This window comes from Telopea speciosissima, chromosome 9 (assembly GCF_018873765.1).
Source record: "Telopea speciosissima isolate NSW1024214 ecotype Mountain lineage chromosome 9, Tspe_v1, whole genome shotgun sequence".
Taxonomy (NCBI): Eukaryota; Viridiplantae; Streptophyta; class Magnoliopsida; order Proteales; family Proteaceae; genus Telopea; species Telopea speciosissima.
The window spans coordinates 48,731,229-48,757,483 of record NC_057924.1 but is presented as its reverse complement, the minus strand read 5'-3'; the positions used below and the strand labels follow the sequence as shown (position 1 = coordinate 48,757,483).

At 39.1% G+C, this 26,255-nt stretch overlaps 2 protein-coding genes across 2 annotated transcripts in view; one reads left to right on the top strand and one right to left on the bottom strand.

Annotated features, from left to right (window-relative positions):
• The window catches only part of LOC122639692, a 105,001-nt gene extending 91,347 nt beyond the window's left edge, over nucleotides 1-13,654 (bottom strand). The window contains exons 1-2 of the mRNA XM_043832594.1: nucleotides 13,597-13,654; nucleotides 13,244-13,420 (exon numbers count right to left, since the gene is read on the bottom strand). Coding sequence (XP_043688529.1) covers nucleotides 13,244-13,376 — 133 coding nt within the window. The 5' untranslated portion in view covers nucleotides 13,377-13,420; nucleotides 13,597-13,654. The remainder of the gene's footprint in view (nucleotides 1-13,243; nucleotides 13,421-13,596) is intronic.
• An 8,094-nt stretch (nucleotides 13,655-21,748) lies between these two features.
• Nucleotides 21,749-25,823, top strand: LOC122640371 (accelerated cell death 11-like). The gene is made up of 4 exons (XM_043833538.1): nucleotides 21,749-21,974; nucleotides 22,119-22,291; nucleotides 25,077-25,222; nucleotides 25,605-25,823. Exons 1-4 carry the CDS (start codon nucleotides 21,789-21,791, stop codon nucleotides 25,631-25,633), a joined length of 534 nt encoding a protein of 177 aa, XP_043689473.1. The 5' UTR covers nucleotides 21,749-21,788; the 3' UTR covers nucleotides 25,634-25,823.
• Nucleotides 25,824-26,255: the final 432 nt, after the last annotated feature.

Sequence of the window (26,255 nt, the reverse complement as noted above, 5' to 3'; positions counted from 1 at the left end):
ACAAAATTAAAAAGATTTTCTGTTTTGGATTTAATATAATTAGGAGTTTGAGTTGACTTGTATCTTGTTCATTCTGGAAACACATCATCCTATTTCATATTGTTGTAAATGGGTACAGGGGTAGAATTGTCTAATAGGGCTAAAACTGTCTTGTACCCTATTCTAGATTGTTCTTCTCCATACTATAAATAAAGAAGGCCTGTGTCGTATAAGACACAAGTCATATTTTTCCCAATCTCAACATGGTGTCAGGATCCACAACCCTGATTGACTCCCTTCCATCTCTCTTTCCTTCTCAGTTTCTCCCCATTACCGCCACTACCAACCCTTCCGCCTAGCACCACCACCTCCCTCCCTCTTGGTCTCTCCCGGCGTCCTTTTCTCCTCTTGACGTTCTCCAAGGATCTTCTACATTTCCCATACCTGCTAAGGTCTTTGGCTGCATCTGCTATGCTCTTGATCATCATTCCCATGGTAAACTTGATCCCCATGGCCTCCGCTGCATTTTTTTGTGTTACTCTACCACTCAGAAGAAACACAAGTGTTATAATCCTCCTACTCACCATTGGTTTGTGACAATCATAGTTCGAGAACTCACGAGATCTTGTCGAGATCGGCGAGTTTCTCGGTTTTTTGAGAAACCAAGACGAGATGAGATGCGATACAAAATAATACAAGATCTCGGCGAGATCTTGGCGAAATCTCGGATCTCGGGTTGGCCCATGGAAATGACCCATCTACTATGTATTTACTTACCTAACTTGACATATCTCTGCGAGATCTCGGCAAGATCTCGGATCTCGGGTTAACCCATGGAAATGACCCATCTACTATGTATTTACTTATCTAACTCGACAGAACTCTTATATGCTTGCTGTGGAGCACTATATGCAACATTACAGCAACACGATGTCATGGGAAGACTATGTGACACTAGCAGGGACTGAATACTTGATTCAAAGTCATTTTATGTGATGATAGTTGTAACACTGTTAAACAGTTTGATGTATCACTTTAACATTTCTAAATCTTATTTAAGTTACTTAGCTATTAATTGAATGTTTTGCTTGCTTTCTATTACTAAATTATGTGTAGAGTAGGGTACTTTAGTACGTCATCGCCTACCAACTTATGGTCCGAATTGAAACTCATATTTGGACTTTGTTTTTGCAAAATCTGATAGTGCCATTGTATTTAAATGGCCTAAAATAGGCTGAATACCAAGTTTTAGACCCAAACTAGGTCTAAAACCCACCGAGTTGAGGATTCGAGTCGGAAAAAAAAATGCACCAACTCGGCGAGATCTCGACTCGACTCGGTTTTTCCAAGGACCGAGTTGGTACCGAGACCCGAGTTTTTGTACTTTGGTAACAATGGATGTGATCTTTCGTGAGTCTGTGGCTTACTACTCTGCGACCCTCTTCAGGGGGAGTCTTCTATTTCTCTAGAAGATGAATCGCCTCTTGATGTGCCGCCACTACTAGTTCCAGATACTCAAAGACGGGGGGGATTGTTCCACAGGACACTACTCGGCCTAAACCAGAGATGCGTGCCTAAGTTGGAAAACGGCAGAAGCAGCCTAGAGTGACCATCACACGTACTCTACCTAGTCAATGGCCGCCTCTTGAACCTGATCCAGGTCTTGCTCTAGTTCCATTCAACAAAGGTGATTCTACTCCCTCTCCTGTCATTGAATCTTTGGTTAATCCCACACCTGATTTACCTATTGCTGTCTGCAAAGGTACTCGGTCTTGCTACTGCAGCACCAAGTAGGAAGAAGAAGAAGAAGAAGAAGTCTTGACATTAGGGCTTAGTTAGGGAGCCATGGCTTAGGTTTACATTCTAGTATTTCCATTCCATACTTAGTTTATTTTCTATTAGTTAAATTGAACCGGTTTAAATTGGTTGCATCCAATTGGTTCAATTGGGTCAATTTAAGTTATTTAGCTAAGTTTTTTTTAAAACTTAAGTTAGTAGGGGTAGTTAGGACATTTTACAGTTTTAATTGCTAGCTTTTGAATTATACTCCTTCCCTTCCATGATTTATCAAGGGAGAGGTTAGATTGTACTAGGATTTGGCATTAGCCTTTAATTATAAAAGTCTAAATCGTGGGAGGCTCTCCCACAAGTTTTAAAGTTTGAAAAAAGAATTCGTTGGCTGCCATTGCTGCTGCCCCTTGCTCCCTTGTGAGTGTGTGCATCCTTGTGGACATCAAGGTGGAAAGGGAATGGTGGAATCCAATTGATTCCTTACGCCGTGACAGCTGGGAGGATCTTCTTCAGCTGGAAGATGGGTTTATCCTTCTACAACATAGCTGCTGCCTCCATTGAAGACCTGCTGTAACTGCAAGTAAGTTTGAAGCCCCATCCCCATTCATCTTCTCCTAACCCTCTATAGCCTTCCCCCCAACCGATCCCCTTTTATTTCTATTTGAATTCCATAAACCCTAGCTAGTCTTAATTCTGTCCAAACCTGTTCCCTCATTAGATTACCATCAAAATCAAACTACAGCCCCCTCGTTACATCCCCTCCACTCGATCCAGCTTTGAGTCCCATCCTTCCATCACAACCCTAAGTTCTGCCATCTCCCACAAAACCTCAAAACCCTAATAATGTAGTCCTAGAATAGGTGATAATCCTACTAGGAGCCAATTGGAATCAAGCTTTGGTCAAGCCTGCTGTTTAGGGCTGATTAGGGGCTGTTTTAGGGCAAAATTAGGGTTTAGGATGGGAATTTGGGAATGGGGTTTATAGGGTTTTAATCTGCAGGTTTAGAGGGTCATTATGGTATAAAAATATCTGGATTTGGTTAGGTTTCAAAATTCTGCAGATTTAGGGTTAGGGTTTCGGGTTTTTAAAATTAGGAAAATAGCCAAAACTAGGGTTTACAGTAGGATTCAGGGGCAGGGCTTAAGGTCGAGTGTTAGAGGGACTAGGGGGAAGGTTCGGCTGCAGCAGGGAGGTTTTCTGATGGCTGAATATGTCCCAGCAGAAAATTAGGGTTTTTTAGGGTTTAAAGGATAAGAGGGATTTTAGGGTTTGGCTGGACAGAACGGGCAGCAAGTCTGGTCGAGTGGGGGAGATGGTATGGGAAGGCTGTGCTCTGATTTTGGTGTAAAACAGAGGTAGGATGATGGCTGGATAATGCCTAGATGATCTAGGGTTTTGGAAATTCAAATAGAAAAACAAGAGGGAACGAATGGGGGAGGAGAGGAAACTAAAAACAGAAATTTAAAACTCAACTTACTATAGGATTCCACCGGCAGCAAGTTAAGGGATGAAGGATGAAATCACCTTCGAAGAGAGACCCTCCCAGCCGTCACGGCGTAAGGAGTCGCAGGATTCCACCCACCTTTCCACCTTGATGTACCCACAAGGATGCAAACACTCTTGAAGAGCAAGGAGCAGCAACAGCAGTCAGCCAGCAGCAGAAAACAGTCTTTTAATTCAAATTTCAATTGTGGGGGAGCCTCCCACGATCTCTTATATTTATAATAAGGCCATAGGCCAATTTCTACTACAAATTAAATACCTGTCCTTCAGAAAAACGTGGAAGGGAGAGGTTTAAGTCTAATTAATTACTTAAAACAGTGTAATGACTTAACTACCCCTACTAACTTAAAAATAAAAGAATCTAACTTAGAACAATTAACTTAAGTGAAGATTCCATACTAGCCAATAGGATATAAGAACCTATTAGCCAATAGGAACATTTCACTTAAATTAGACCCATTGAACCAATTGGATGCAACCAAATCTAAACCGGTTCAATCTAAAAACATAAAAATAACTAAGTATTGGGCTAATCCCGTATGCAACCTAAGTACTCCTAGTTTAGGCTCATTAAAGTGGCCTATTACATAAAAAACCCTTGGGAACAAAGGCCTAACATGGATATAACCCAACCCTAGGCCTATTTCTAAAGAAATAAGCCCTATTTGGTGATCATTCTGCATCACCTAATTTCTGTAAAACCCAATTCAGCCATCAGAAAACCTTCAAATTACAATCAAACATCCTCCTCCCTGTCCCTAACATTCGACCAAAAGCCTTACTCCAATCTCCAACTACAAACCCTAAATTCAAGTGTTTTTCTAATTTCTATAACCCTAACCCTAATTCTGCAGAATTTTCAAACCCATTCAAACCCTGTTAGTTTTATATGATAATAACCCCCTAGACCTGCCCAACAAAACCATATAAACCTTATTGTAATTTGTAATTACCTCACCCTAACCCTATGATGCAGGTTCATCATAGATATTGGCTTATTTCTTTAGAAATAGGCCTAGGGTTGGGTTATATACATGTTGGGCCTTTGTTCCCAAGGGTTTTCTATGTATTAGGCCACTTTAATGAGCCTAAACTAAGGGTTCATAGGTTGCATACGGGATTAGCCCAATACTTAGTTTATTTTTATGTTTTCTAATTGAACCGATTCAAATTGGTTGCATCCAATTGGTTCAATTTAAGTGATCATGTGACTTGGTTAAGTGGTCATGTGATGTAAGTTGGGCTGGATTAGGACTCTATAAGTCCAGCCATGTTTTGAGTCTATTTCCTTTAGTATTTTAGTTTCCTAGTCAATTTAAATTACCTAATAGGTTAGGGATAGGATTAGGCCATTCCTTTTTAGTGTCTAAGTATATTTTTGAGTCTTCTATATAAGTTTGTAAGGGAGGCCAGCATTGCACACAAATTTGATTAATGAAAAGCTTTTGTTTGCTGCCATCGCTGCTGCCCTGCTCTGTTGAGTGTTGCTCCTTGTGAGTGTGCATCCTTGTGGTTCTATCAAGGTGGAAAGGGACTGGTGGAATCCGATTGACTCCTTACACCGTGACGGCTAGGAGGATCTTCTTCAATTCGAAGGTGGCTCTATCCTTCACATCTGTTCAAGCTGCTGCCAGTGGAATCTCCAGTAAGTTTGACACCCAATTTCTTCTTCTAACCCCTCCATTCCCACACTCCATTAAACCCTAAAACCTGCAACCGATTCTGCCCCCAACAGCAGAATTTTACAACCCCTTCAAACCCTAATCTCTTTACACCATTAGGATCCCCTAAACCTGCATATTAAAACCCTATAAGCCCCTTTCCTAAAATCTGCTCCTAAACCCTAGATTTTACAAACAGTCCATTTTCATAAGGCCTCCTACCCGAAACCCTAGATTTCCAATTTCATCCAAATCCATCCAAACCTACACCATTAGACTCCTAAAAACCTGCACATCTTTACCAAATAAACCCTAGTTCGAAACCCTAACCCTAACCCTAACTTTTGCCCTAATTAACCAAATCTGCCCATTCGGCCAACCCTATTACATAACCCTATTCCCCTGGTTCCTAGTAGGATTATCTCCTATTCTAGGACTACATTACCCTAGTTTTACCCTATATTACCCCTTCCTACTCCAATCGGCCAGCATTGTTAGAGATCCTGATCTACTGGTTTCTAGTGGGAGTTATTCCTATCTAAGACTACATTACTTGCACTATTCACCCCATTGCTCAGGTTGTTTCTTATGATTTTAGTACCGTTTGATAACACTCCAAGAAACATGTTTTTGTGTTTTTCTGTTCTAAGAAACGGAAAAACACCCTAAAAACTATTTGATAAAAGTGTTGTCTTTCACAAGTTTCTTGAAACAGAAATTATTATTTATGGGCCCGGAAACAGATTTGAAGAACCATGTCATACTTGTTTTTCCGTTTATTGGAACAACTTGACGGAAATATGTCATAATTGTGCCCGATACTTCCAATCGACCAAGCTCTTGCCCTCAGCTCTTCTCTTCAACCTCAATCGTCAACGTTGAATGAAAGCCTGCAAATCCGAGAAGATTGGTAGCAGAAACCCATCTAGAAGGTATTTGATTCTTATCTGAATCTCTTCTCTCTCAGCTGAAGCCCTTCTTCTTCCCCTTGTCTTCTTCTTCTAATTTTCCCTTTCATTTTTTGCCCTAATCGCAGAAAACTATCACAAAAGCATTAAAGGGACTTGAAATCTAAAGAAAATGAAGTTCAAAACTAAAGGGGTTTGAATCTAACACAGAAACGGAAATGCCCTAATTTCACCTGCGGTTTTTGCCCTGCATTGGATTAAAGAGAATGCTACTGCATCGGGTTGAAGGGCGACTTTCTCAACCTCCCATTCGATCCCTCTCTCCCTAAAGAAGAGCTTGGCTGAAGAGATCTCCGAAATCTGAAGAGTTTTCAAATTGCAGCTGCAGGAACAACCAATATCTTGAAGAAAGGTACAATTCGATTTTTCCCCATCCTTTGCTCGTTTGGTTTTTTTTATCCCTTTTTCTATGTGATTCAATTCTTCCTCTTCATATTTCCCTCCTAAGCTCTCGCACTCTCCTCTCTCCACAAAAAAGTTTTAAATTTGGGTCGAGTTTGAGCTTCTATTATTCTGTCCATGGAAGATTATTGTTTGATATGTCTATAATTAATGGAAAGAAGGCAGTTTTGGTTGTGACCCTATTCAATCTAGACAAATAACAAAGCTGCTCCTCCACAGTTTTGGATGATTGTTAAGTGCATTTCTTTCGTAGTTATATTCTGTGAGTTGTTTTAAGATAAATATAACAAGACATCTGGAAGGAAAATACTATGATGACCACTTGGCTCACTAGCTTACCTCGGCCAAATCGAAGGCTATACACTTATTGAACTATCAGGTTCAATGAGGTTGTCATCCACATGTATTAAGCTTCCAGATATCTGATATAATTAGTGAAATTGCAGTTTTTCATTTGTTTAAGCTCAAGTTCAAGTCTTCAACAGTTTATCAGCACATTAAGGTTATGTACATCGATGATTTACTTGGAAGCTCTGTACTTTCCTTCCTTGTTACATTTTGTGCTGGACAATGTGGATATCGTTATGCTTGTTAAATCATATTTATCAATATCTTTAACTATACCCTCATGCTATAAGTTTTAAAATGCAATAGCTTTATATTCCTGCAGGAAAAAGGAGTTGAGGAGGCTAAACCAATTGTTGAAGCTATAAAAAAGTAAAGGCTTTTGCTGGGATTGCTGGCTATTCTATCAATTCTCAGGTCAGTCCTTCAATCTACAACCACCTGTGGTTCCCCTGTTTTCCAGCTAATTTTCTTCTAGATTACGTACATTGTACTTCTCTCAATTCAAGTCACTTTGATCTGAAATTTTGTGGTTATTCTTCTGCAATAATATTCCCATGGTTCCCTGTCAGGAATTTGAATTTAATTAACTATATTCTAAGATATCTCAACTCTGCCCTGTTCTCTTAGTACTAATAGGACTGTTCTGCTGCACCACAGTTTTTATCTCAGATTCCTGAGATCTTTTACCAGCAGAAAATCATATTCTCTTAAACCACTCGACCTCAGTTTCTGAATATGATTATGCAAAAGAAAAGGGTATGCTTCATTGCCGTGAATATAGTACGCTTCATTGAATGATGGTAATCTAAACTGAAATCACAACTGTTGTTTGTGCTGCATTGGTACTCCAGATGCCAAAAGTTAAGATAGATCTGTCTTAGCCGAGTATCAACTTTGTAGAAAAATACATGGCTACTCTTGATTGCTCCATTATGCTTGGCAATATTTATACCTAAATTTGAACTAAAACTATACTCTTGTGGGTTTTGGTTGTATCAAAGAGTTCTTTCCCTTTGCTACTTGTGTAACATTGTATGGAGTGTCACTGTTATGAGGGATACAATCATGTAATATTGAGTGTCCTTTTGGAATTGGTTTAGATGGCAGAAACTATCCTTGCCACATTCTGTTGAAATGTCTTTTGATTGTTTGCTTTTGACATTCACGTGTCTTTTGAGCTAATCAAGTCCGTAAAGCTTTGCAGACTTTATAATTTATTAAGCATCTGTTCCAATTGCTTACAGGTAGGTTATCAAATGGCATCTAGCTCAAACCCTACTCTAACCACTATTATTTGGAATGTATCTGGGTTATAGAAATTCATTAATCTAATGGTTGATAATGTGAGGAATGGTCAAAAGACTAACTCAACATTCACTAAAGTTGGTTGCAATAACATAAAAACTGGACTAGAAGCTGCTTTTCAACATCTTTTTAATAAGGAACAACTCCGTAATAAGATGTACAAATTACGAGGTGATTATGATAGCTTCAAGCGCCTACTGGAGACAACAGGATTCGGTTGGGACTCAAATACCAGGACTTCTACTGCAGAAGATTCCGTTTGGGATCTGGCTGTAAAGGTAAAACATTCATTTCAGCTATTATGTGCCTTAATTCCTTAATTTTGATAAATCTGTGTATAAAACATTGGTTTTAAATATACAGGCAAACCCAATTCGGTCCAAATTTCAAAAGAATTGTCTTCCATGGTGGCCTGAGTTGCAAGAGATCTTTTCCGAACATTATGCTCAGGGAGATAGAGGAGTTACTCCACAATCAATGAAAATTCCAAGTAGGATCAGCATTGATCTTGATTATGAGGTTGAGATACCAACACATGGATCCCCCCTCTCCGTAGGTTTGGGAAGAAGAGTACCTCAAGACAACTGACTGCTTCAATGAGGGACTTTAGCAAGTTCATTAATTGCTAAATGAACTTCCCCTGCTGGCCAGATTTGGGACTCCATCTCCTTCAACATCAAAGGAAAGCTCACAAATGTAACTTCCCCTTGTATTTTTTTAGGTGAATAAAAATTTCATTACTAAAGAAAAAGGAACTACAGCCCTCAAATAGGAGGGAAAGGAGAACAAACAAAGAACAAAAGCCAAAGGACTCAAACAGAAGAGCCCACAGCTAGGAGGGAGATAGAAGGGAGACCCCAGGAGACAACAATGAGCCTGTTCCTTGGGGTGCCCTTACAAGAGGAGGGGGCAACCGAACTGAGTTTGGAAGTAATTTCAAAGGAAATGGAGTTCCAAATCTGGCTTATAGAGCGAGATTTGGTAGTCCATTTCCATAAATTACACTCCATCCAAATATGGTTGATCGTGGCACAAAAAGCCAACCTGCCGACCACATCACAGAGAGAAGATCCTCCAAAGGTCATATCAACCCAAAGCCATTCTCTATCAAAGGGGAGAATCTTGCGGGACCTTGGCCAGCATTTGGCAAGAATGCCTTTCCAAATGGATTGGGAGAAAGGGCACTCAAAAAAGAGATGGTTTGAATCTTCAACCCCATTCCAACAAAGATCGCAAGAAGGGGAGATCAAGATGTGTCGATGCCGGTGAAAAGACTGCGTTGGAAGGCAGTTGGAGAAGACTCGCCAAACCGTGAACTTCTTCCCCTTGTATTGATACCCCAAGGAACAGGCATATTGTTGTCTCCTGGGATCTACCCCTCTCCTCCCTCCAGCCGACCGCCTCCTCTGTTTGAGGATGTGTTAGCTAAATGAACTTCCCCTTTTGTTTCTCTCCCCCCCCCCCTTCTGGGGCCTTTGTAGTTTCTTTCTCTTTGGTAATATAATTCTTTATTCATCCAAAAAAAAAGTTCATTAATTGGAAAATGGAACGGGCGGGCAATACCACTCCCACATCCACCTCAGTTCTTGAAGCATCTACTACTACTGTGCCTCCTATTGATCCTTTTGTAGATGGACCCTACAGCATTAAGGATTGTCAACTTCTGTTGGACACCTACCAGATCTTACACCAGAGATGTACGTGAATGCCCAACAAAAAATTCACAGTGACGCTGCTTGGAAAATATCATTTATAGAAGTGATTCCAGAAAGACGGACGTGGATGTTGTAAGCATTAAAATAGTACATTTGGGATTTACAGACATTTGTTTTTCAATTCTGTGTTTAGTGACATCTTTTTATATTTGTTGTTTAAGTTTGATTGAACTATTTTTATTGGTGGGATATATTTTTATGTTTGTAAAAATAAAAATAAATATTTTACCGCACTTTTGGTTTTTAGAAATGTTTTACCATATTAAGATATATGAAATTTTTAGATTTGCGAAAAAACCCAGCATTAAAAAGTTGAAAATTGCACCTACTGTCGAAAAATCCAGTTTTTGTTCTTGAACTAGGGGGGTTGACTTTTTATCTCTTTGGAATTTGATTGTTCAACTATTTTTATTGGATTCAAATAGGGGGGTATTTGCTTATTTATGAATAATATCTTAAGTAAATGAAATAATAAATATAAAACCATTTACTTTTTGAGGTTTTTTTTTTGTGAAAATAGTTCATGCATTGTGTTTAGAATGTCAAAAATAGGCTGCATACAAAAAATCAGATTAAAAAAAAAAAAGCATTTCTGGGCTTCGAAACCACCAACTCGGGTTGGCTGGGAAAAAGTCACAGGTTTCAACCAGTTTCGACTATATCTTGGTTTCTGGCAGGTCAAAACCCAAGTTTTAAAACCTTGCTCCAGCAGGTGTAATCTTTGAGAGAATGATGAAGAAAAAAGTCACCTGTTTATACGCTGTGAAGTTTCAGGAGTCCTGTGGATTAACTTCTGGAATCTATTTTCTTTTTCTTTTTTTCTTTAAAATCTGTTTAATATAATTTTCATAACTTCCAGAGTTACCCAGAATTTTTTTTTCTCATAATAGCCAGCAGTTGATATTGGTCAGAAAGGAAGTATTTTATACAAGATGGTGCCACACGCAACTCCAAGGTGTTGATGGATAAAAAGAAATAGAAGAGTGTTCAAGGGGAAAAGTCAAATCATTCCCAGACTGTTTGAATTCTTGGATTTGTCAAGCTGACTGGGCCAAAGGACACTAGGATGTGGTCTAAGGAGTTCACTTTGGTGATAGTTGCTGAATTTGAACTGCAAATATAAATACAGTATAATATGTCTACTATTCTGTTTTTGGTGTTGTGTATGTGCCTCTTTGTAAATTTTTGGTTTATGTGTCCCATCCCATGAATGATGCAGAATTCCATCAATTCCAGCAGTAGAAAGAGGAAGAAGAACACCCTGCGGTTTGGTCTCATCCAGTTTGGTTTAGTTCTGGTCCAAACCTGGCCTATAGTTCAAGAGTTGGCTCAGTTCGGGTTCTTCTCTACAGCAGAAATCATGGGTCAGTTTAGGAGTCTTATTTCCTTTATTTTACTAATTCCAAGTTGTTTAGACTGGTTTCAGGAAATTTTGGGGTTGATTGACTCGCTTAGACCGATGATTTCTTTTATTCTCCGTGACGGGAATACAGCTGCGGATTTATTGGCCAACCGGGCTTGTGAGGCAGCGTCGGATTTGGTGTGTTATGGAGAATCTCAGTTATCTCAGAGCTTGCGGCGAATTATTCGAGAGGATGCAATGGGATTTCCTGTGTTAAAGAAATAAGTTGTATTTTTTTTTTTTGGGTATCGGGATGTGAGATTATTCCTTTGAGTGGTGGTTAACTGTTTTTATTCTTGGGCTGGGGTAAGGCGGGAAAGTCCCCTTTCCCCTTGTTTTCATCCTTTTTTGGAGTTCTTTATTAATAAAAGCTTAGGGGCTGGCCCGGGTCCCAGTGAATATTCGGGTTAAAACAAAAAAATTGTTTAGACTGATTGGGATACATCCTATAAATTTCAGATCTGTTTTGGAGTCAATTGTTTATTATATTTCAGTTTTCTGTTCAGTTTAAGGAACCTCCCAACAGCCTGACTGTGAAAACTAGAATCTAGAGTCAATCTTTGTTTATATTTTTTATGTCCTTTTATGGTCAGGATTGCCTCTAGCCTTTCTTTTTATTGTCTGTCAGTTTAAGCACTCTTTACCTAAGTTTGCAAGGGGCTACAGTCCGGTGGGATTCCTGCCCTGCAGATCAGGTGGGACTCCTGATCACATCCTTCTTCGTTCTTTTTTCTTCTCTTCTCTGGTTCAGGTTCAGTACAGTTTCTGTTTATCAACTTAACCATTGATTTCAGGAAAAACCATTGCTGGTCTGTTTTCTGAAGTACCTGTCTTGTCCTGAAACTGATTTGATCTTCTAATTGGACTTCTGTTTTTGCAGTTGCTCAGTTTCTATTTTCTGTTTCCATCAGTTTCTAAATCTGACTTCTCGAAGTTTCTAATCTCCACTACCAAATCTAGTAGTTACTCTGGTAATTTCTAATTTGGAAGTTAATTTTGGATTCTAGTTTCTATTTTAAGTTTCACTTTCCTAATTCAAGCAGGGTTTCATGTCTTTGAATCTGACCATCTCTTCTTTAAACTTTGCTGGTTTGTTCGCCATACCCATGTAGACTAAACCAGAAGTGTGGTCCATATCAGATCCGTCTTTCACAAGTTAATTAACTTTCTTTATTCTGGTTTACTGTTCCTATCCTGCAATTGTTGCTTACCTGAGGCTTTCTAAACCTTATCATTATGTGACTTAGAATACCCCCATTAATGAATCCCAATGACTGTTTGTGAATTGTGATGCTGCAATGATTTTGATTTTAGTCAACCAAATCCTATATATTGCTAAATTATGTTAAAATAAAAGTAATATTAAAGGACAGCACATTTGCAAAAATATAGTCAGCTTCCAATTAATTGTTCAGTAGCCTGCAAGAATTCCAAGGTATACTTTGTAGACAAGCAAAGAAATCTTCCTCTATATATTAATTCATTCAAAGAAGTTTTCAGTTATGCGGCACAATCAATATTCTTTCCTTTTAATTCTAAGCTATGAGGTCCGGTTAAACTGATAGATTGGTATCTCTGACCTAGACAGTACGAATTATCCACATGATGAAGCATTTCATATCCATTTTGGTTTTCTATAACTCAAGAAAACCTTGACATTTAACGTCCAATGGGCGCATAGATTCTGGATACTCAAATTGAAGTCAACAATCCTCAGTATTGATTAACAATGAAAAGGAACATGTGGTTGCACTTACAGTTTTAATTTTCTAGGACTCGATAATAAATTGTATATTTAAATTAAAATGGAGTTCATGGATTCTAGATTGCAAAGTTGAAGTGTGTTCAATGTTATGGGTCAAACAAGACTGATGGTGGTAGAATAGTACACCGCAGTTGTTGCATGAAATCATTCATTCCTCAAACCCTTCTAAAGATTCAGAGTAACAAAAATTAGAAGTTCACTTTCTCGCTGGGAAAATCTACTTCCAAAACAACCAAACTAAATGTATCAGTCCCGTTTGTCACAGTGACCAAAGACCCTAGCCAGTGGTGTGATCTAAAGCCCCTGAACGTTTCATCATGGCATAACAGTTCCAAACAAGCAAGTAATACTCGAAACTGAAACTCTAAATCTTTATGTAACAGATACAATATAGGCGACTCACCAATTATGTAGTTTCCGATGGCTGCTGCTATTAATGCCTGATTGGGATGAAATGCAGCAGCATGAGGCTGCATAGGTTTGAGCCCCCGACCAACATGATGGAGATCCAGGTGCTGGACCGTAGTCCACTCCATCGTTTCTCCTCGACTACCACCGCAATAGATCTTACTTCAATAATCTGAAGAAGAGGGGGGAACAATTAGAACATAATAATAATAAGAGAGGAAATTTTCTCAAGGTGGATTGGATCTAACGTATGACTGTATGAGAGAGAAAGAAGATCGGATTCGCCACTACTATCGAAAATACAAAAAAAAAAAAAAAATACTCTGAAATATGTTTGTAGTTTTCTACTTACTGGATCGTGGAAAGAGATCAGCTGTCTAATGTATTACCAATGAAAAAGGCCCGACATATTGTAATTTGGAGAGGACATTTCAAAGGAAACGCCGATCAGAACAGCGGAGCAGGCAAATGGAAGAAATTTTGAGTCCTTGAGTGGGTTGGATGGTCTGGGTCTAAGTCCGGGGGAGGAGGGAGAAGGAGGGAGAAGGGCATGAAAAGTAATTAAAATTGAGCTCGTCCCCGAAATAGTTCCAGTTTCTTCTTTATTTTGGATTTATTTTTCTGGCAAAAGGTTTTGTCCTCGTCGTGCCTTCAACCGTTAGATGGGGGTTGGGGGCAAAGTGTCATCCAACAGTTGAAGAGTTGGGCTGACGTTCACAACGGCTCACATCCGTTGAAATGGAATCCACTCCATGGGAGTGCCACCGGCTGAATTCCATCTGAACGGCTGTGAGCCGGGCCATTCTCGTACGTTCACAACCTGACTCACAGTTGAACGCAAGATTGTGTACGTACATAGATTTTATATGTACATAGTCATGCATAAAAACCCTGGATCATAATGACTTCACAGTTCTCTCCTTTTTTTTCATAAGATTTTATATAAGGAGAGGGATGGGCATGCTGTAAGCTTTCGGTAAGCTAACGGCAAATTCCAATCATAAGGTTGGATATAGGAGAGCAAAGGGATCTTTTCCAAAGAGTGAGGAGAAGGGATGACACATGTGGGGCAACCCGGCGATGTGCCCAGTCTTTTCCCATTTTCCTTAGATAAAGTTTGTTCTCATCGTGGGTGAAAAGAAACCCATCAATACATTTTCAAATTGGTACTACACTTTTGTTTCTGGGCCCTGTTTCTGTTTCAAACATAAGTTTTGATATTTCTGCTTTTGGGCCAAATTTCTGGGGGGAAAAGTGCGTTTGATAGAACGTAGTAATTTCTATTTCTGAACTTCCGATTAGAACAAAGCATCTGCTCTTTCCTTTCAGTTTCACTAGCGCTATAACCATTTCAATCTAACATCCATCCATCTTGTTCAACCGACTTGAGGGTTAAATCCAGCAATTTGGGAACTCATTTATCAGTTCAGAATCCATATATAAATTTGGTAACCAGAACTAGTTAGAACGCAAAAGACCCACTTCCATATCTCCATAAAATTCTTATGGATCACACATTCAAGAGCAGGTCTTAAACCATGCCCACAAAAATTTCTAGTTCATAAAATTTTAAACTGCAATCTGTTTGCACCCAAATCTCACAAATTGAGATTCGGTTATACGTGCCATAAGACCATGCATTGCATGCTACCATCAAAGAATTACCATTTTAAATTTGATTTAACAAAATGGAGAGGTGGGACCCGCCATGACTATAGATGGTGGGAGGTTACAAATCCCACATGGCCACATGGCACAAGAGATAAGTACTTTGCAGTGAAAGTGGCCCCAATACAAGGAAGCAGGTGGAAGTATCAGTTATGGGAGTTACCAAGTGAATATCTTCTATATAAGACAAAGCCAAGCAAAAAGAAGGGACATCATCCAACGGACCAACAAAACACTCTACAACAGAGTCTATCTTTTATCTTTTCTTTTTTTCTTTCAGGATGTAATCTTTCATCCTGCTCTGTAATTTTTGCTGGAGTTGGGTTCCAGCCACCAATGCCTCATTGGCTTGTGTTTCAAGGGGCATTCATATAGGTCTTGCTTGAAAAAAAATTCCAGCACCCATGTCTTTTGGCATGTGTTTCAAAAGACAACCATCATCATCGAGTTGCAAACTTCATCAATCCGTGGCTGGCAGAGTTGTGGAAGCTTCATCAAAACCATTTTTGGGAGATGCTTGGAGAACAACTCCAGCAATCTTGTCTTTTGGCCCGTGTTTCAGAAGGCGACCATTAACATCAAGTTGCAAGCTCCATCAATCCATGGCTGGCAAAGTTGTGTAGCTTCATCAGATTCGTTTTTGTGAGAGTATGCGATTGATCGTAGAACAGCTGTACTGTAAACGTCAAGTTGTAAATCTCGCCAATGTCGGATCTCGCAAGTTGTAATGACTCTAATCGGATATTGACTGCAAGTAAGCAATTTGATCTTCAATCTTCTTCCTTTGCTTTGTTCATCGTGATTTGCTTTTACCCAAAAGATCTTAGAGCTACTCAGGCATGGAAGGATCCCCTTCTCGTCCTGGTTAGAAGTCAGAACAGGTTATTTTCGGCCTTTTAGAACAGACTGTTTCGCCAGTCAGAACAGGCAGTTTCAATCTTGCTGGAAGTTAGAACAGGTCATTTCGTCTAGGTCGGTAGAACGGACTGTTTCGTCCTGGTTGGAAGCTAAGATAGGCCGTTTCCAGTTCCGTTTGGGTCTGCATCAAAGGCCCTGGCATGCCCGCACTACCTCCACCACTTGCGGTGTGCCCCTGTGTGTAGATGTTGGATTTTTCACCAACACAATCTCAAACATAAAAAGCAGAAACAAATCCGTATGAATAGAGTTGGTAGATATTGTTATCAAAAGTAGAAACAAATCCGTTTGAATAGAATTGGTAGTCCAGTATTTCTAGAGGTGTTCACCAATTCTACGCAATGAAATATTCCATCTAGAAGTGTCCATTGATGGAGAATGAAACTTATATAAAAAAAAATAAAAATATGGGATTAGGGAAAAGATGGAGAGAGATCAGAAAGAGATATAGAGGGGAGAGATGGAGAGAGATTAGAGAGAGGGGAGAGATGGAGCGAGATCAGAAGAGGAGCTTACCGCAATGGACTTTGCTGGAGAAGATGGCACTCGAGTCTCGGGAGATCGTGGAGATGAGAGGAGTCTCGTGGATTTATTTACCGTTTTATTTCTGGAATTGAGAAGTTCTTAAAAGGAGCTTCTTTTTTTTATTTCTTAGCTGCATTTTTGTCCTGGGTTTATCTTGAAAACAAAAAAAATGAACCGGTCTCTTTTTTGGTTTCTAGGAACAAAAACAAAAATAGAAGTGTTATCATGCGGGCCCAAGGTAACTTAGATCATTTCCCCACATTTGTTTAGATCTAGCTAACTTAGCTAACACTTGAGTTACCATAATTTGATGTCTATCTACCTTCTTAATACAAATCAAATTAAAATTGTTTAAAATATACTAAATATTCAAGAGAAAGGGGAATACTTCCCAAGGTCATGGTTTTTTATTAGGATCCTCCAAATTTCTATTTCCTGCAGTTTTGAAATTGTTGCTCCCTCGACTTCTAGTTTGATTCCTCTCACTTCTGCTTCTTAGGGTGAAGGTGTCCTTCTAATATTTGTTTGGGCATATATAAAGTCTTCGTTATAAATAGTAGGGAAAATTACTTGGACACCCCCTAGAAACCTGACAGTGTTAGTCTGCTCGGATAGTGCTATATCCGCATCCGCATCCGATTAGCTTTCGAACGGATTCGGATAGTGCCAAACGGATACGGACACGGATTCAGATCGGATATTTTATCCGTTTACATGTAAATATAACTTTTCGGATAGCTATAGTCTATCTGTATCTGCATCCATTTAGCTTTCGGATGGATTTAGATAGTGCTAAACGGATATGAACACGGATACGGAAACGGATTTCGGCTATTCATTTACACCACTACTTATAACCATTTCTATTGAAACTTATTAAGTGTAAATTACACATTTGCCCTTTACATGTTTTAACCTTGAAAAACATTAAAAATCCCAAATCGAGGATGTTGCAGTCGCCGGAGAAGAAGCACCCACGGATCTTTGTATATCAATTTGCAGCCTCAAAGCCCCTTGGAAAACTGGTGAAGCCAGGTGCAGACATCTAAGCTCTCCACATGGCACTTGCGCTCAAACATCCATGAAAATAACTATTGGAGTGAAAAAAAAATGATAACAAATATTTATTTCCAGCCATTTCTATGTAACTCCAAGGAACCCATCCTTCAACTACCCACCTCAAAAATTATCCAATCTTCTACAAATCACGACCGAAATCATTCAGACATTTTCTAAAGCTCATTGAATTTGAAACCCTTGCATCAACTTACATTTTCAGAGTCCCTGCAACCATAAGTAACTCTTACTCCCCTACAGTTTCACTTGTGGTTTGATATTTTCAAGGGAATCAACTATTGAGAAGGCTTCGAGGTGTTGAAGATGGAATGAGGACTTCTGATTTGAATGATAGCAAAGTGGAAGATGGAGACGGCAGGGGTTATAGGAATGGGACTCGATCAAGGTTCATTTAGTAATTTCACAGAGCAACCTTCTTTTCCCTTGATGTTAATTGTTAGCAATAGATGTCGATTTCAATTGGGATTTTTTTTCTGAATTTCTGCTCATTTCGAAATCCAAAACTTAGTTTGTTCCTTAGAAATTTCTTATTTTTGGTTGGATTGATTTTAGGGTTCTTGAGCACCAATTTCTATCCTGAATTTAAACTGAGATGGAATCGATCCCCAAGAACCCTAGAAGTAGCCTTTGTATCTAGAAATATAAAATTCTTAGGGTTATTATAATTTTTTTTTCCATTCCACGGGCACTAAACAGTCGTGTTGCAAATGCAATACAGTAGTGGGTAGGGGTGGCGGGGTTGCAAGAACAAGAAGAAGGAGGAGGAGGAGAAGGGGTAAAAAGGTCACTTCACTACCTTTAAAGGGTAGTTTGAGTATTTAAGTTTTTTCTAATTCATGATGTCATCACTAAACGGTGACTGACTAACGAACAAGACCTACTTGAAAAAAATGGTAAATTGCAGGGGGTGTTAAAGTAAGGTTTTGAAAAAGGGAGGATATTAAGAAACTGGGCAATAATCTGGAGGGTGTTTAAGTAATTTTCCTTGTATAATAACATTTGCCCATCCAGCATTATTGGTCTTGTGATCGAAACTCACATCGGAGATGATGACAACATGATTCGAGGTGGTGTTGGTGAGGTAAAAATCAATGGGTGGTAAGTGTTTTGGTTTTGGGGCCGAGTCTTGGTTATGGTTATGTGGTGTTTGGGTCTAGACCATGTTCCCAACAATTGATGAGATTGACTAGATGGTAAGGGTTGGGACTTGGGAGTTTTATTTTGGAAGATAAGTTGGTTCCCGGTTTGCCATATGAAGAATATACAAATGGAGGCAATATTGAGGATGTGGTATTAATCCTTTTTTCTCAAGGAAGAATTATTCGTGACGTATAGTTGAAGGGCGCAAGGCTATCCAAGCTGGTCTCCTTTGGGTGGTGGGTTCTACTGAGGTGATACACATTTGGGATGACTATTGGTTAACGTCATCACCAAATTTTAAGTTGAAATATCCTTATTTTAATCCACAAAGGCTGACATTGGAATTTCCACCAGAAAAAAAATAAATAAAAGGCTGACATTGGAATCGGAGTTGATTGATCCAGAAAATCGCCTATGGAGACTTGATATATTGAATGATATTTTCCATCATGAGGATAGAATTTTTATCACCTCCAATTCGCTGTCCGCTTCAATTCCCTCCAATCCCTCACATAGGAGCAGAAATGACCACCCTACCCCACCCCATCTTGGGCAATGTATTCGGGTAGTGGGTAAGGTGATCATTTCTGCTCCTATGTGAGGAATTATCCATGAGAAGATCATCTATCACACAGATTAATTTGGGACTTTTTTCCATAATAGCACCATCATTTTTTTTGGGGGGGGGGGGGGGGTGGTGGTTGCTAAAAATGACATTTATTATGCAAAGTCTATTGAACCTAGCTGCCCATCGCTATGGTGCTAAGGATGAGTCTGCTGATCATATTAATTATTCTAGATTGCTGTTTTGCTCGAGCGGCTTGGTTTGGTAAAAACTCTCATTTATACCACCACAAAATCATCCTCACTTGGTTCTGACGATTATGAATTGGTATTTTATTCCTCAAGGTGGAAAGGAAATAGTAGGCGTGTTCTCTTATATTTGCCGGAATCTTTGGCGTGTTAGAAATGAGTTGAGTTTCAGGGGAAGGAACTGGTCTCCTATCGACGTTATTCAACTAGAGGAGAGAGATTTTCAAGAATTTTCTATATCTGCTACAAATCAGTCAAAGATCTCAACCCGCCCAATTCACAGATCTCCCGCTATATCTCCTCTTTGGAAACCTCCAAATCCTCATTTCTTCAAGCTCAACTCTGGTGCGTCTTTTACCAAAAAAATAACTCTGATGCGTCTCAAAGAGAAAATGCAGAATGTCTCAAATTTGTTATAAAGAATTCCAATGGTCTTCTTGTATCAGCCACATCAAAACCAACATCATTTTTTTCTCCCACCGAGGGTGAAGCTTTAAGATAAGGTTTTCTTTAATGCATCTTCGAAGGGGTTCTCAACATCGAGGTAGAAGTTGGCAACAACGAGTTGATCAAGTTCATAAACAATGCCGACCTTCCTCCTCTCCTTGAAATTTATAGTATTCTCGTGGATGTTAAATTTCTAGTTCTCATGTTTGAATTTTGTATTTTTTTTCTCAAATTTTTGGGGAGATTAATAGCATGGCTGACTCCTTAGCGTGGAAGGCCTTGTCTTATGCAAGACGGACACCTTGTGCTAATCTTGCGCCAATAAATGACCTCTTTTCTACCCACAAAAAAATATATATATATAACCCAATACCTTTCAACCGATAACTGCACCATCTTTTTTTTTTTTTGGATAGAAAAGAGGGTTATTCATTCATGCGCGCCCAACGCCAAACAAAGGTAAATAAAATACATAAGATAGATAGAGAGCATGATAAACATAAAGTATGGATATACGATATCCAAAACCAAAGAGTGGAAATTGATCCGGTCTCACATGCCATTGACTGGATCATCCAGAGTAGGGGATGGATTACAACCATATCCCTAAAGAAAAAGCTGTAGACAGAGCCAAAGATAAGCGTATGCACATACGTGCCAATAGAGGGGGGCCTATACGCGCCGAACATACCAAAAACACCAGACCTCCCATGCGGCTGCTACGCTGCCACAATCTACTTTCAAACAGACCTGCTAGAGAGACAAAGTTCTGCTGGATGGACGAGTAGAGCTTCGATAGACAGTTAAAAAACCATCTGGAATGTTGCCACAGCCTACTTTCGAACAGATCTTCAAGGATCTGCTGGATCGGCGAGTGGAGGTTCGTTCGACGATAGGACAAGTATGGTGAAGGTAGAACAGCGGCTGGAATTTTTGAGTCGACGATAAACGTAGTGCCACCAGCACTTGGGACAGCAACACCAGCAAACAAACAAACAAAGAAAACGGAAAAGACAGGGCGGTAATGAACCTTGAAAAAAGGGGTGGGGTCATCGTCATCGTCGTCGATATTGTCACTGACGAGTCTAAGGATCATGGTGAACGGAGCAAAAAAGGAGAAGAGAAGTAGTACACGCACAAATGGCGGAGGAGAGACACGCCCAAACGACCGATAAAAAAACACGCACAAATGGCAGAGAAGGGTTTCTGTCAAGAAACCAGATGATGCAAACTTTAATTCTAGGTAGAACAGAAACAAGCAAAACAGCAGCACGAGGTCAGGAGTGTATATGCTTAGCTAGACAAAGTATCGAACACCTTATATGCAACAGTTGTAGGAAACTTCAACATATAACGCTCCCACATGAAAACGAAAACTTGAATGCCTAAGACCCTAAAACGTCTTCCACAAGTCTTCATCGGCTCTGGCCCTCAAATCCCTTTTCGATCTCTGGAACTTCAACAATCCTTATTTTGTCTCTATAGGAGCTTCGGCCTTTCTCTTCCGGACTTCGTCCCCTCATTGGATCGACAATCTCCACCTTGATCATCTGCCTCTATTCGCTTAAACTAACGAGCCTTTCCGCTAGTTCTCTTAAAAAAACACAAAGGCTTCATAACCGCACCATCTAACACCCTAAACTTCTGCAATAAACAATCACACAAGAAGGTAGGATATAATCAAAACCGAATAAAGTCCCTGAACAAAATCTAGACGCAGAGAATCAAATAATGTCATTACATTATTGCTTTCATATGGTCGCCACGTGTCATAATAATACCGAATAAAATTTCACACTTTTCCATTATTCTCTGCCACGACACTTCTCAAGCAAAGGTTTCAGCTCTTCAGAATAAAACTTCACTCATTTCCATTATTCTCTGTTTCTAACTTCTCAAACGAGGTTTTCTGCGCTTCAGTATAAATCAAGAGAGAGAGAGAGAGACGTTCCATGGCGCAAGAAGGCAAACCTCTGGCAAAGATTGCAGAGGCATTCAAAGATCTCTCTGCTACAGTAAATTCTGGAACCCAAGACGTCAAGCTCGTGGAATTTTCTCGTGCTTGCTCTCTCATTTCCCCTCTCTTTGGCTGCTTGGGGATCACATTCAAATTTGCAGAGATGGATTTCGTGGCAGACGTATCAAATTCATCTGCTTTTGTTACGTTATTAAATTGATTTTCTTATTCGACTAATGGCGTTATTTTTTTAAAGTGTGTCACATTTACTGGGCAATTTCGACTTGATGGTTCATAGTTTCCATTCTATTTCGGTGCATGACAGGTTCATGGTCTAGCTGAAGCGTCGAAGTCGATTGAATCATTACAATCTTTACTGGATCGAGATACTGAGAATGACTGTGTGAAGAAAGATGGTAGTCATTCGAGAAACCTTCTTAAAGTGAAACGTGGAATTGATATGGTTAGGGTTCTATTCCAGCAAATTCTAGCTTCAAAGTATGTTCTAAACTCTTTTTCCCTGTGTTCATTTGGTGCATTGACATAACTGAATTGCGTTATGACACTGCAAATTATGTTTTTATTACAGAAACCATTATTAAATGTGTTTTGATTCCATGAATGATTCATTTTTTTTGCGTTAGATTTTATCACGTAGACCATAATTTTATGTGTTGGACTTACTAAAATTGTACCAGATCTTCACAATTGTTTGACTGAAGAAGGAAATTGAACTGAATTGAAGATAACAATGGTCAAAATGTTACAACAAAACTAGATGTACTTGATATTTTTGAAATGTTCAGAGATGGGGGAAGGGTTGGGGGACAGAGAGTACTTACTGTTTATGTATTACTGAGATCCCCTCTGGGAGTTGTGAAGATATTGGACAACTCAGCATGATTGTCAAAGGAATAGTGTGCGAGACCTTCTAATTTCTATGAGTAACTTATATTGTTCACAGTTTGGGGATTTGAAATATTTGTCTGCATTTGGGGTCTATAGTTCCTTATAACCATCGAGGAACCTAATTTTATGATTTAGGCTTTAGTACTAAAAGGTGTTTCTGTGTGAAAACCTTGCATGTGATGGTGCAAATGCCAGAAGCTGAAAACAAAAGCCTGTGGAAAGCTGGTCTTCCCTGCTTTCAGATTTGGACATTTGTATGGAATGCTAGAAGGATAATTATGACATCGGATAGAGTCTATTGGATTGGAGGGCAAGGATCCATGTAGTAGACCCCATTTAGCTGAGATTCTCCTGACGTACTAGGTTGTGACTCTGTCCTCTTACTATTTTTATCATATTTCTTTTGTCATTTCTATTTTTCATTTCTCATCTGTTTCCCCATCTTTCTTTCCCTTTCTTGGTTAGAACGCTGTTTAAGATCCATGCAGACCCCATTTAGCTGTGATTCTCCTGACGTACTGGGTTGTGACTCTGTCCTCTTACTATTTTTATTATCTTTCATTTGTCATTTCTATTTTTCATTTCTCATCTCTTTCCCCATCCCTCTTTTCCCATCTTTCTTTCCCTTTCTTGGTTAGAACGCTGTTTTCACTACTTTGTTTTGTTTAGATCCATGTAGCCAACCCCATTAAGTTGGGATAAGGCTGAGTTTGTTGTTTGTTTGTTTGCTAGAAGGATAATTATGGAACCTGTTGTCTGTCAAACATATATCTTCATTCTCTTCTCCTTCTGATTAGGTGTTTTCTTTGAAGATATTAGTGTTAAGGTTACTTCGCGTTGCATATTTCTGGACAACTTACCGGATGCCTTCTGCTTAATTAGTTTTGTAGAAAGTTTATTGATTAGACCTTCCATAGTATTTTATTTTATTTTTTTTGGTTAATGGGAGACAAGGTTTGGGAAAATATTTCTAATACCAAAACACAGTGCCCAACTTTTATGTCCATAAAACTCATAAACGATAAAAATCTATCCAATAGCCTCTTCAAACATTTTAGTTGTTCAAATTTACTAAAGACAAAATTAACCCTAAAAATCATAATTGAAGAGTTATAGGTTGTTATTAATAAAAGTAAAAAAAAAAAAAAAATTCTCATTTTAGAGGAATTGCCACCTTTAAAAACAAAATTATATGCCCAACAAAAAAAATGCTACTAGAAGGCAGGAATGAGGTAGGATCTTATATTGGGAGTGTTTAACAAGCATAGAAATTAAACAATGGGTTTTTTTCTGAGGGGTTTTTAAGATATTTACTCAAAAGTTTTCGGAGATTTGAAATCCCCAAAAATGTATTGAGCACAGGCTATGTTATGCCTCCTTTTTCTTGTTCTTCAAGTTTATGTATATGATGGACAGACAAAACACATGTTTCATAAGATTCCTACAGGTCTTAGGGTACTTTGAGCATCTTGGCCATACATGGTTTAGCCCTCCGTCTAATCAGTGTTACCCATGTCTTGTGTCGAATAGAAAACAGAAAATTCTATTAGATTGAAAATCAAGGCAATTTCTGTACCATTGAAGTTTTGCGGGCTAGGTTTTGGACCTTCTGTTGTTCTTTCTTAAATTTTCTGATTAAAGAATGAGCTGGATACACAATGTGTCTGCAAATAAACTTGTCATGAAATACTTAAAACCTTGAACCCCTCCACACCCCCACCCCCAAAAAAAAAAGCAAACATCATCGGATATCGGATAGGCCACAAAGTAACCTTGGAAAAAACAATTTGATCCTAACCAGCCAACCAACTACTTAGTCATCAACTCATCATAGGAGACAACAAAATCTATTCAAGGTCAACGCACGTACTGGGTACCATTGAAGTTTTTAACATGGGGGATATTCCAGTGGGATCAATTGAACAGTGGCTACAGTTCTTGATGTACTCGGAATTATTGTGTGCAATAGCGTTGTGTTTACTGTAGTTTCCTATACATCACTGTCACCCCCCCTCCCCTGCAAAAAAAAGAAAAGAGAATTTTCTTAATGTATGCTCGTTCATAAAATTGCTTCGGTCATCAATTCCTCTATTCGATCAGTTTTTGATCTGGATGTGATAGCTGTAACTTGGCTGAAGTTGGTCAAATTAGTGAAATTCTCTCACATATAGGTTTCTGAATGTTAGGTTTGATCGCTATAAGTAGGCAGCTGCTTATAGGGGTCCACTAATACAAGATTGAGTACATGCCCTTATTAATGTCTTTATAATATATGTGATTGTTTACACAATCACAGAATAGATCTATGTTGATGGATTGGCATTTTGTGATTGAATTGTGCAAAACTTACTAATAATGGATAAATCATTGGCAGGGGAAACTCCCTGAAGGTTCCAGCTTCTGTGGCTTATGCCAAGGTTCTTGCTCCCCACCATGGACGGGCCATCAGGACAGTTGTTGCTGCTGGGATGTTAGCCCTTCCTACGAAGGCACGGCTCTTGCAAAAGCTGAATGAGAATGGTTAGTAACCCTGTGACCATAATTAATATAATGACCTTGAAATCGTTTCAATGACTTTATAATGGCCACACATTCAAATGGTGTACCTTGCAACCAAGAGGTAGAGGGTTCAAATCCAAAACAGCACATAGGATTGGTTCGGTTAAAAGTATAGTTATCCCTTAAAAGCTGACGAAAACTCAATGGGCTTAATTTAGTATCTTGCACTGAACTTTCATATCATTAGGCAATGGTTCTTGTTGGAAGTGCAGTCAATGTACAAGTCATTGAGACTTTAGTTTGATTTAGTGGGAACTGGGATCTGTGTTCTGCTTCTTTTAAACTATATGACCCAAACTCATGATTGTAATATGCTGCATTTTATGTTCTTTAATGCTTTCAGAGGCCTCAGCAAGGGTTCAGATGCAATAATACATTGTTGCTTCTGCTCCTGTTATTCAGTATATTGAGAAGTTATTTCTTTCAAGGCAGTTGGGCATAGACTGGTGAAAGAAGTTCCATGTGATTTCATCAGATTGAATTTTGATTTGGATCCTTTAATCCTTTTCACCAGAAACTTGGCTTGGTTGCCATTGTTGTTTCCTATGTAATTAAATATGAATCACACATCTATTAGTTTTCTTAAACTGGAGATACTAAAAATATTGGATTTTAAGCTAGGGTAAAAGATTCCCATGCAGCTAATATACCATATGCCCTCACATAGTTTTCTTTTTATTATTCTCTCTTTTCCTCACCATGTGGGCCTATGTAGATGATACCGTTTCCCTCCAACCACCAGTGGTGTGGCGTGGGAGATTCCCCCCTCATTGACGGCATGGGAACCCTCTCCATTTTACTTAATACTGTTATCTGACTAATGGAAGCAACTGCACTCTTTTGTTCATTCTTTCCCTTTTTTTAATATATGAGAAAATAACGCTGCTTGGTGGTGTGGCTCCTGTGCCTAAACACGGGAGCTGCAAAATTACCGCATAACCCCTTCTGAAATAAAAAAAAATCTCATCTTTGTTGATGCCCTTATGCACACTCT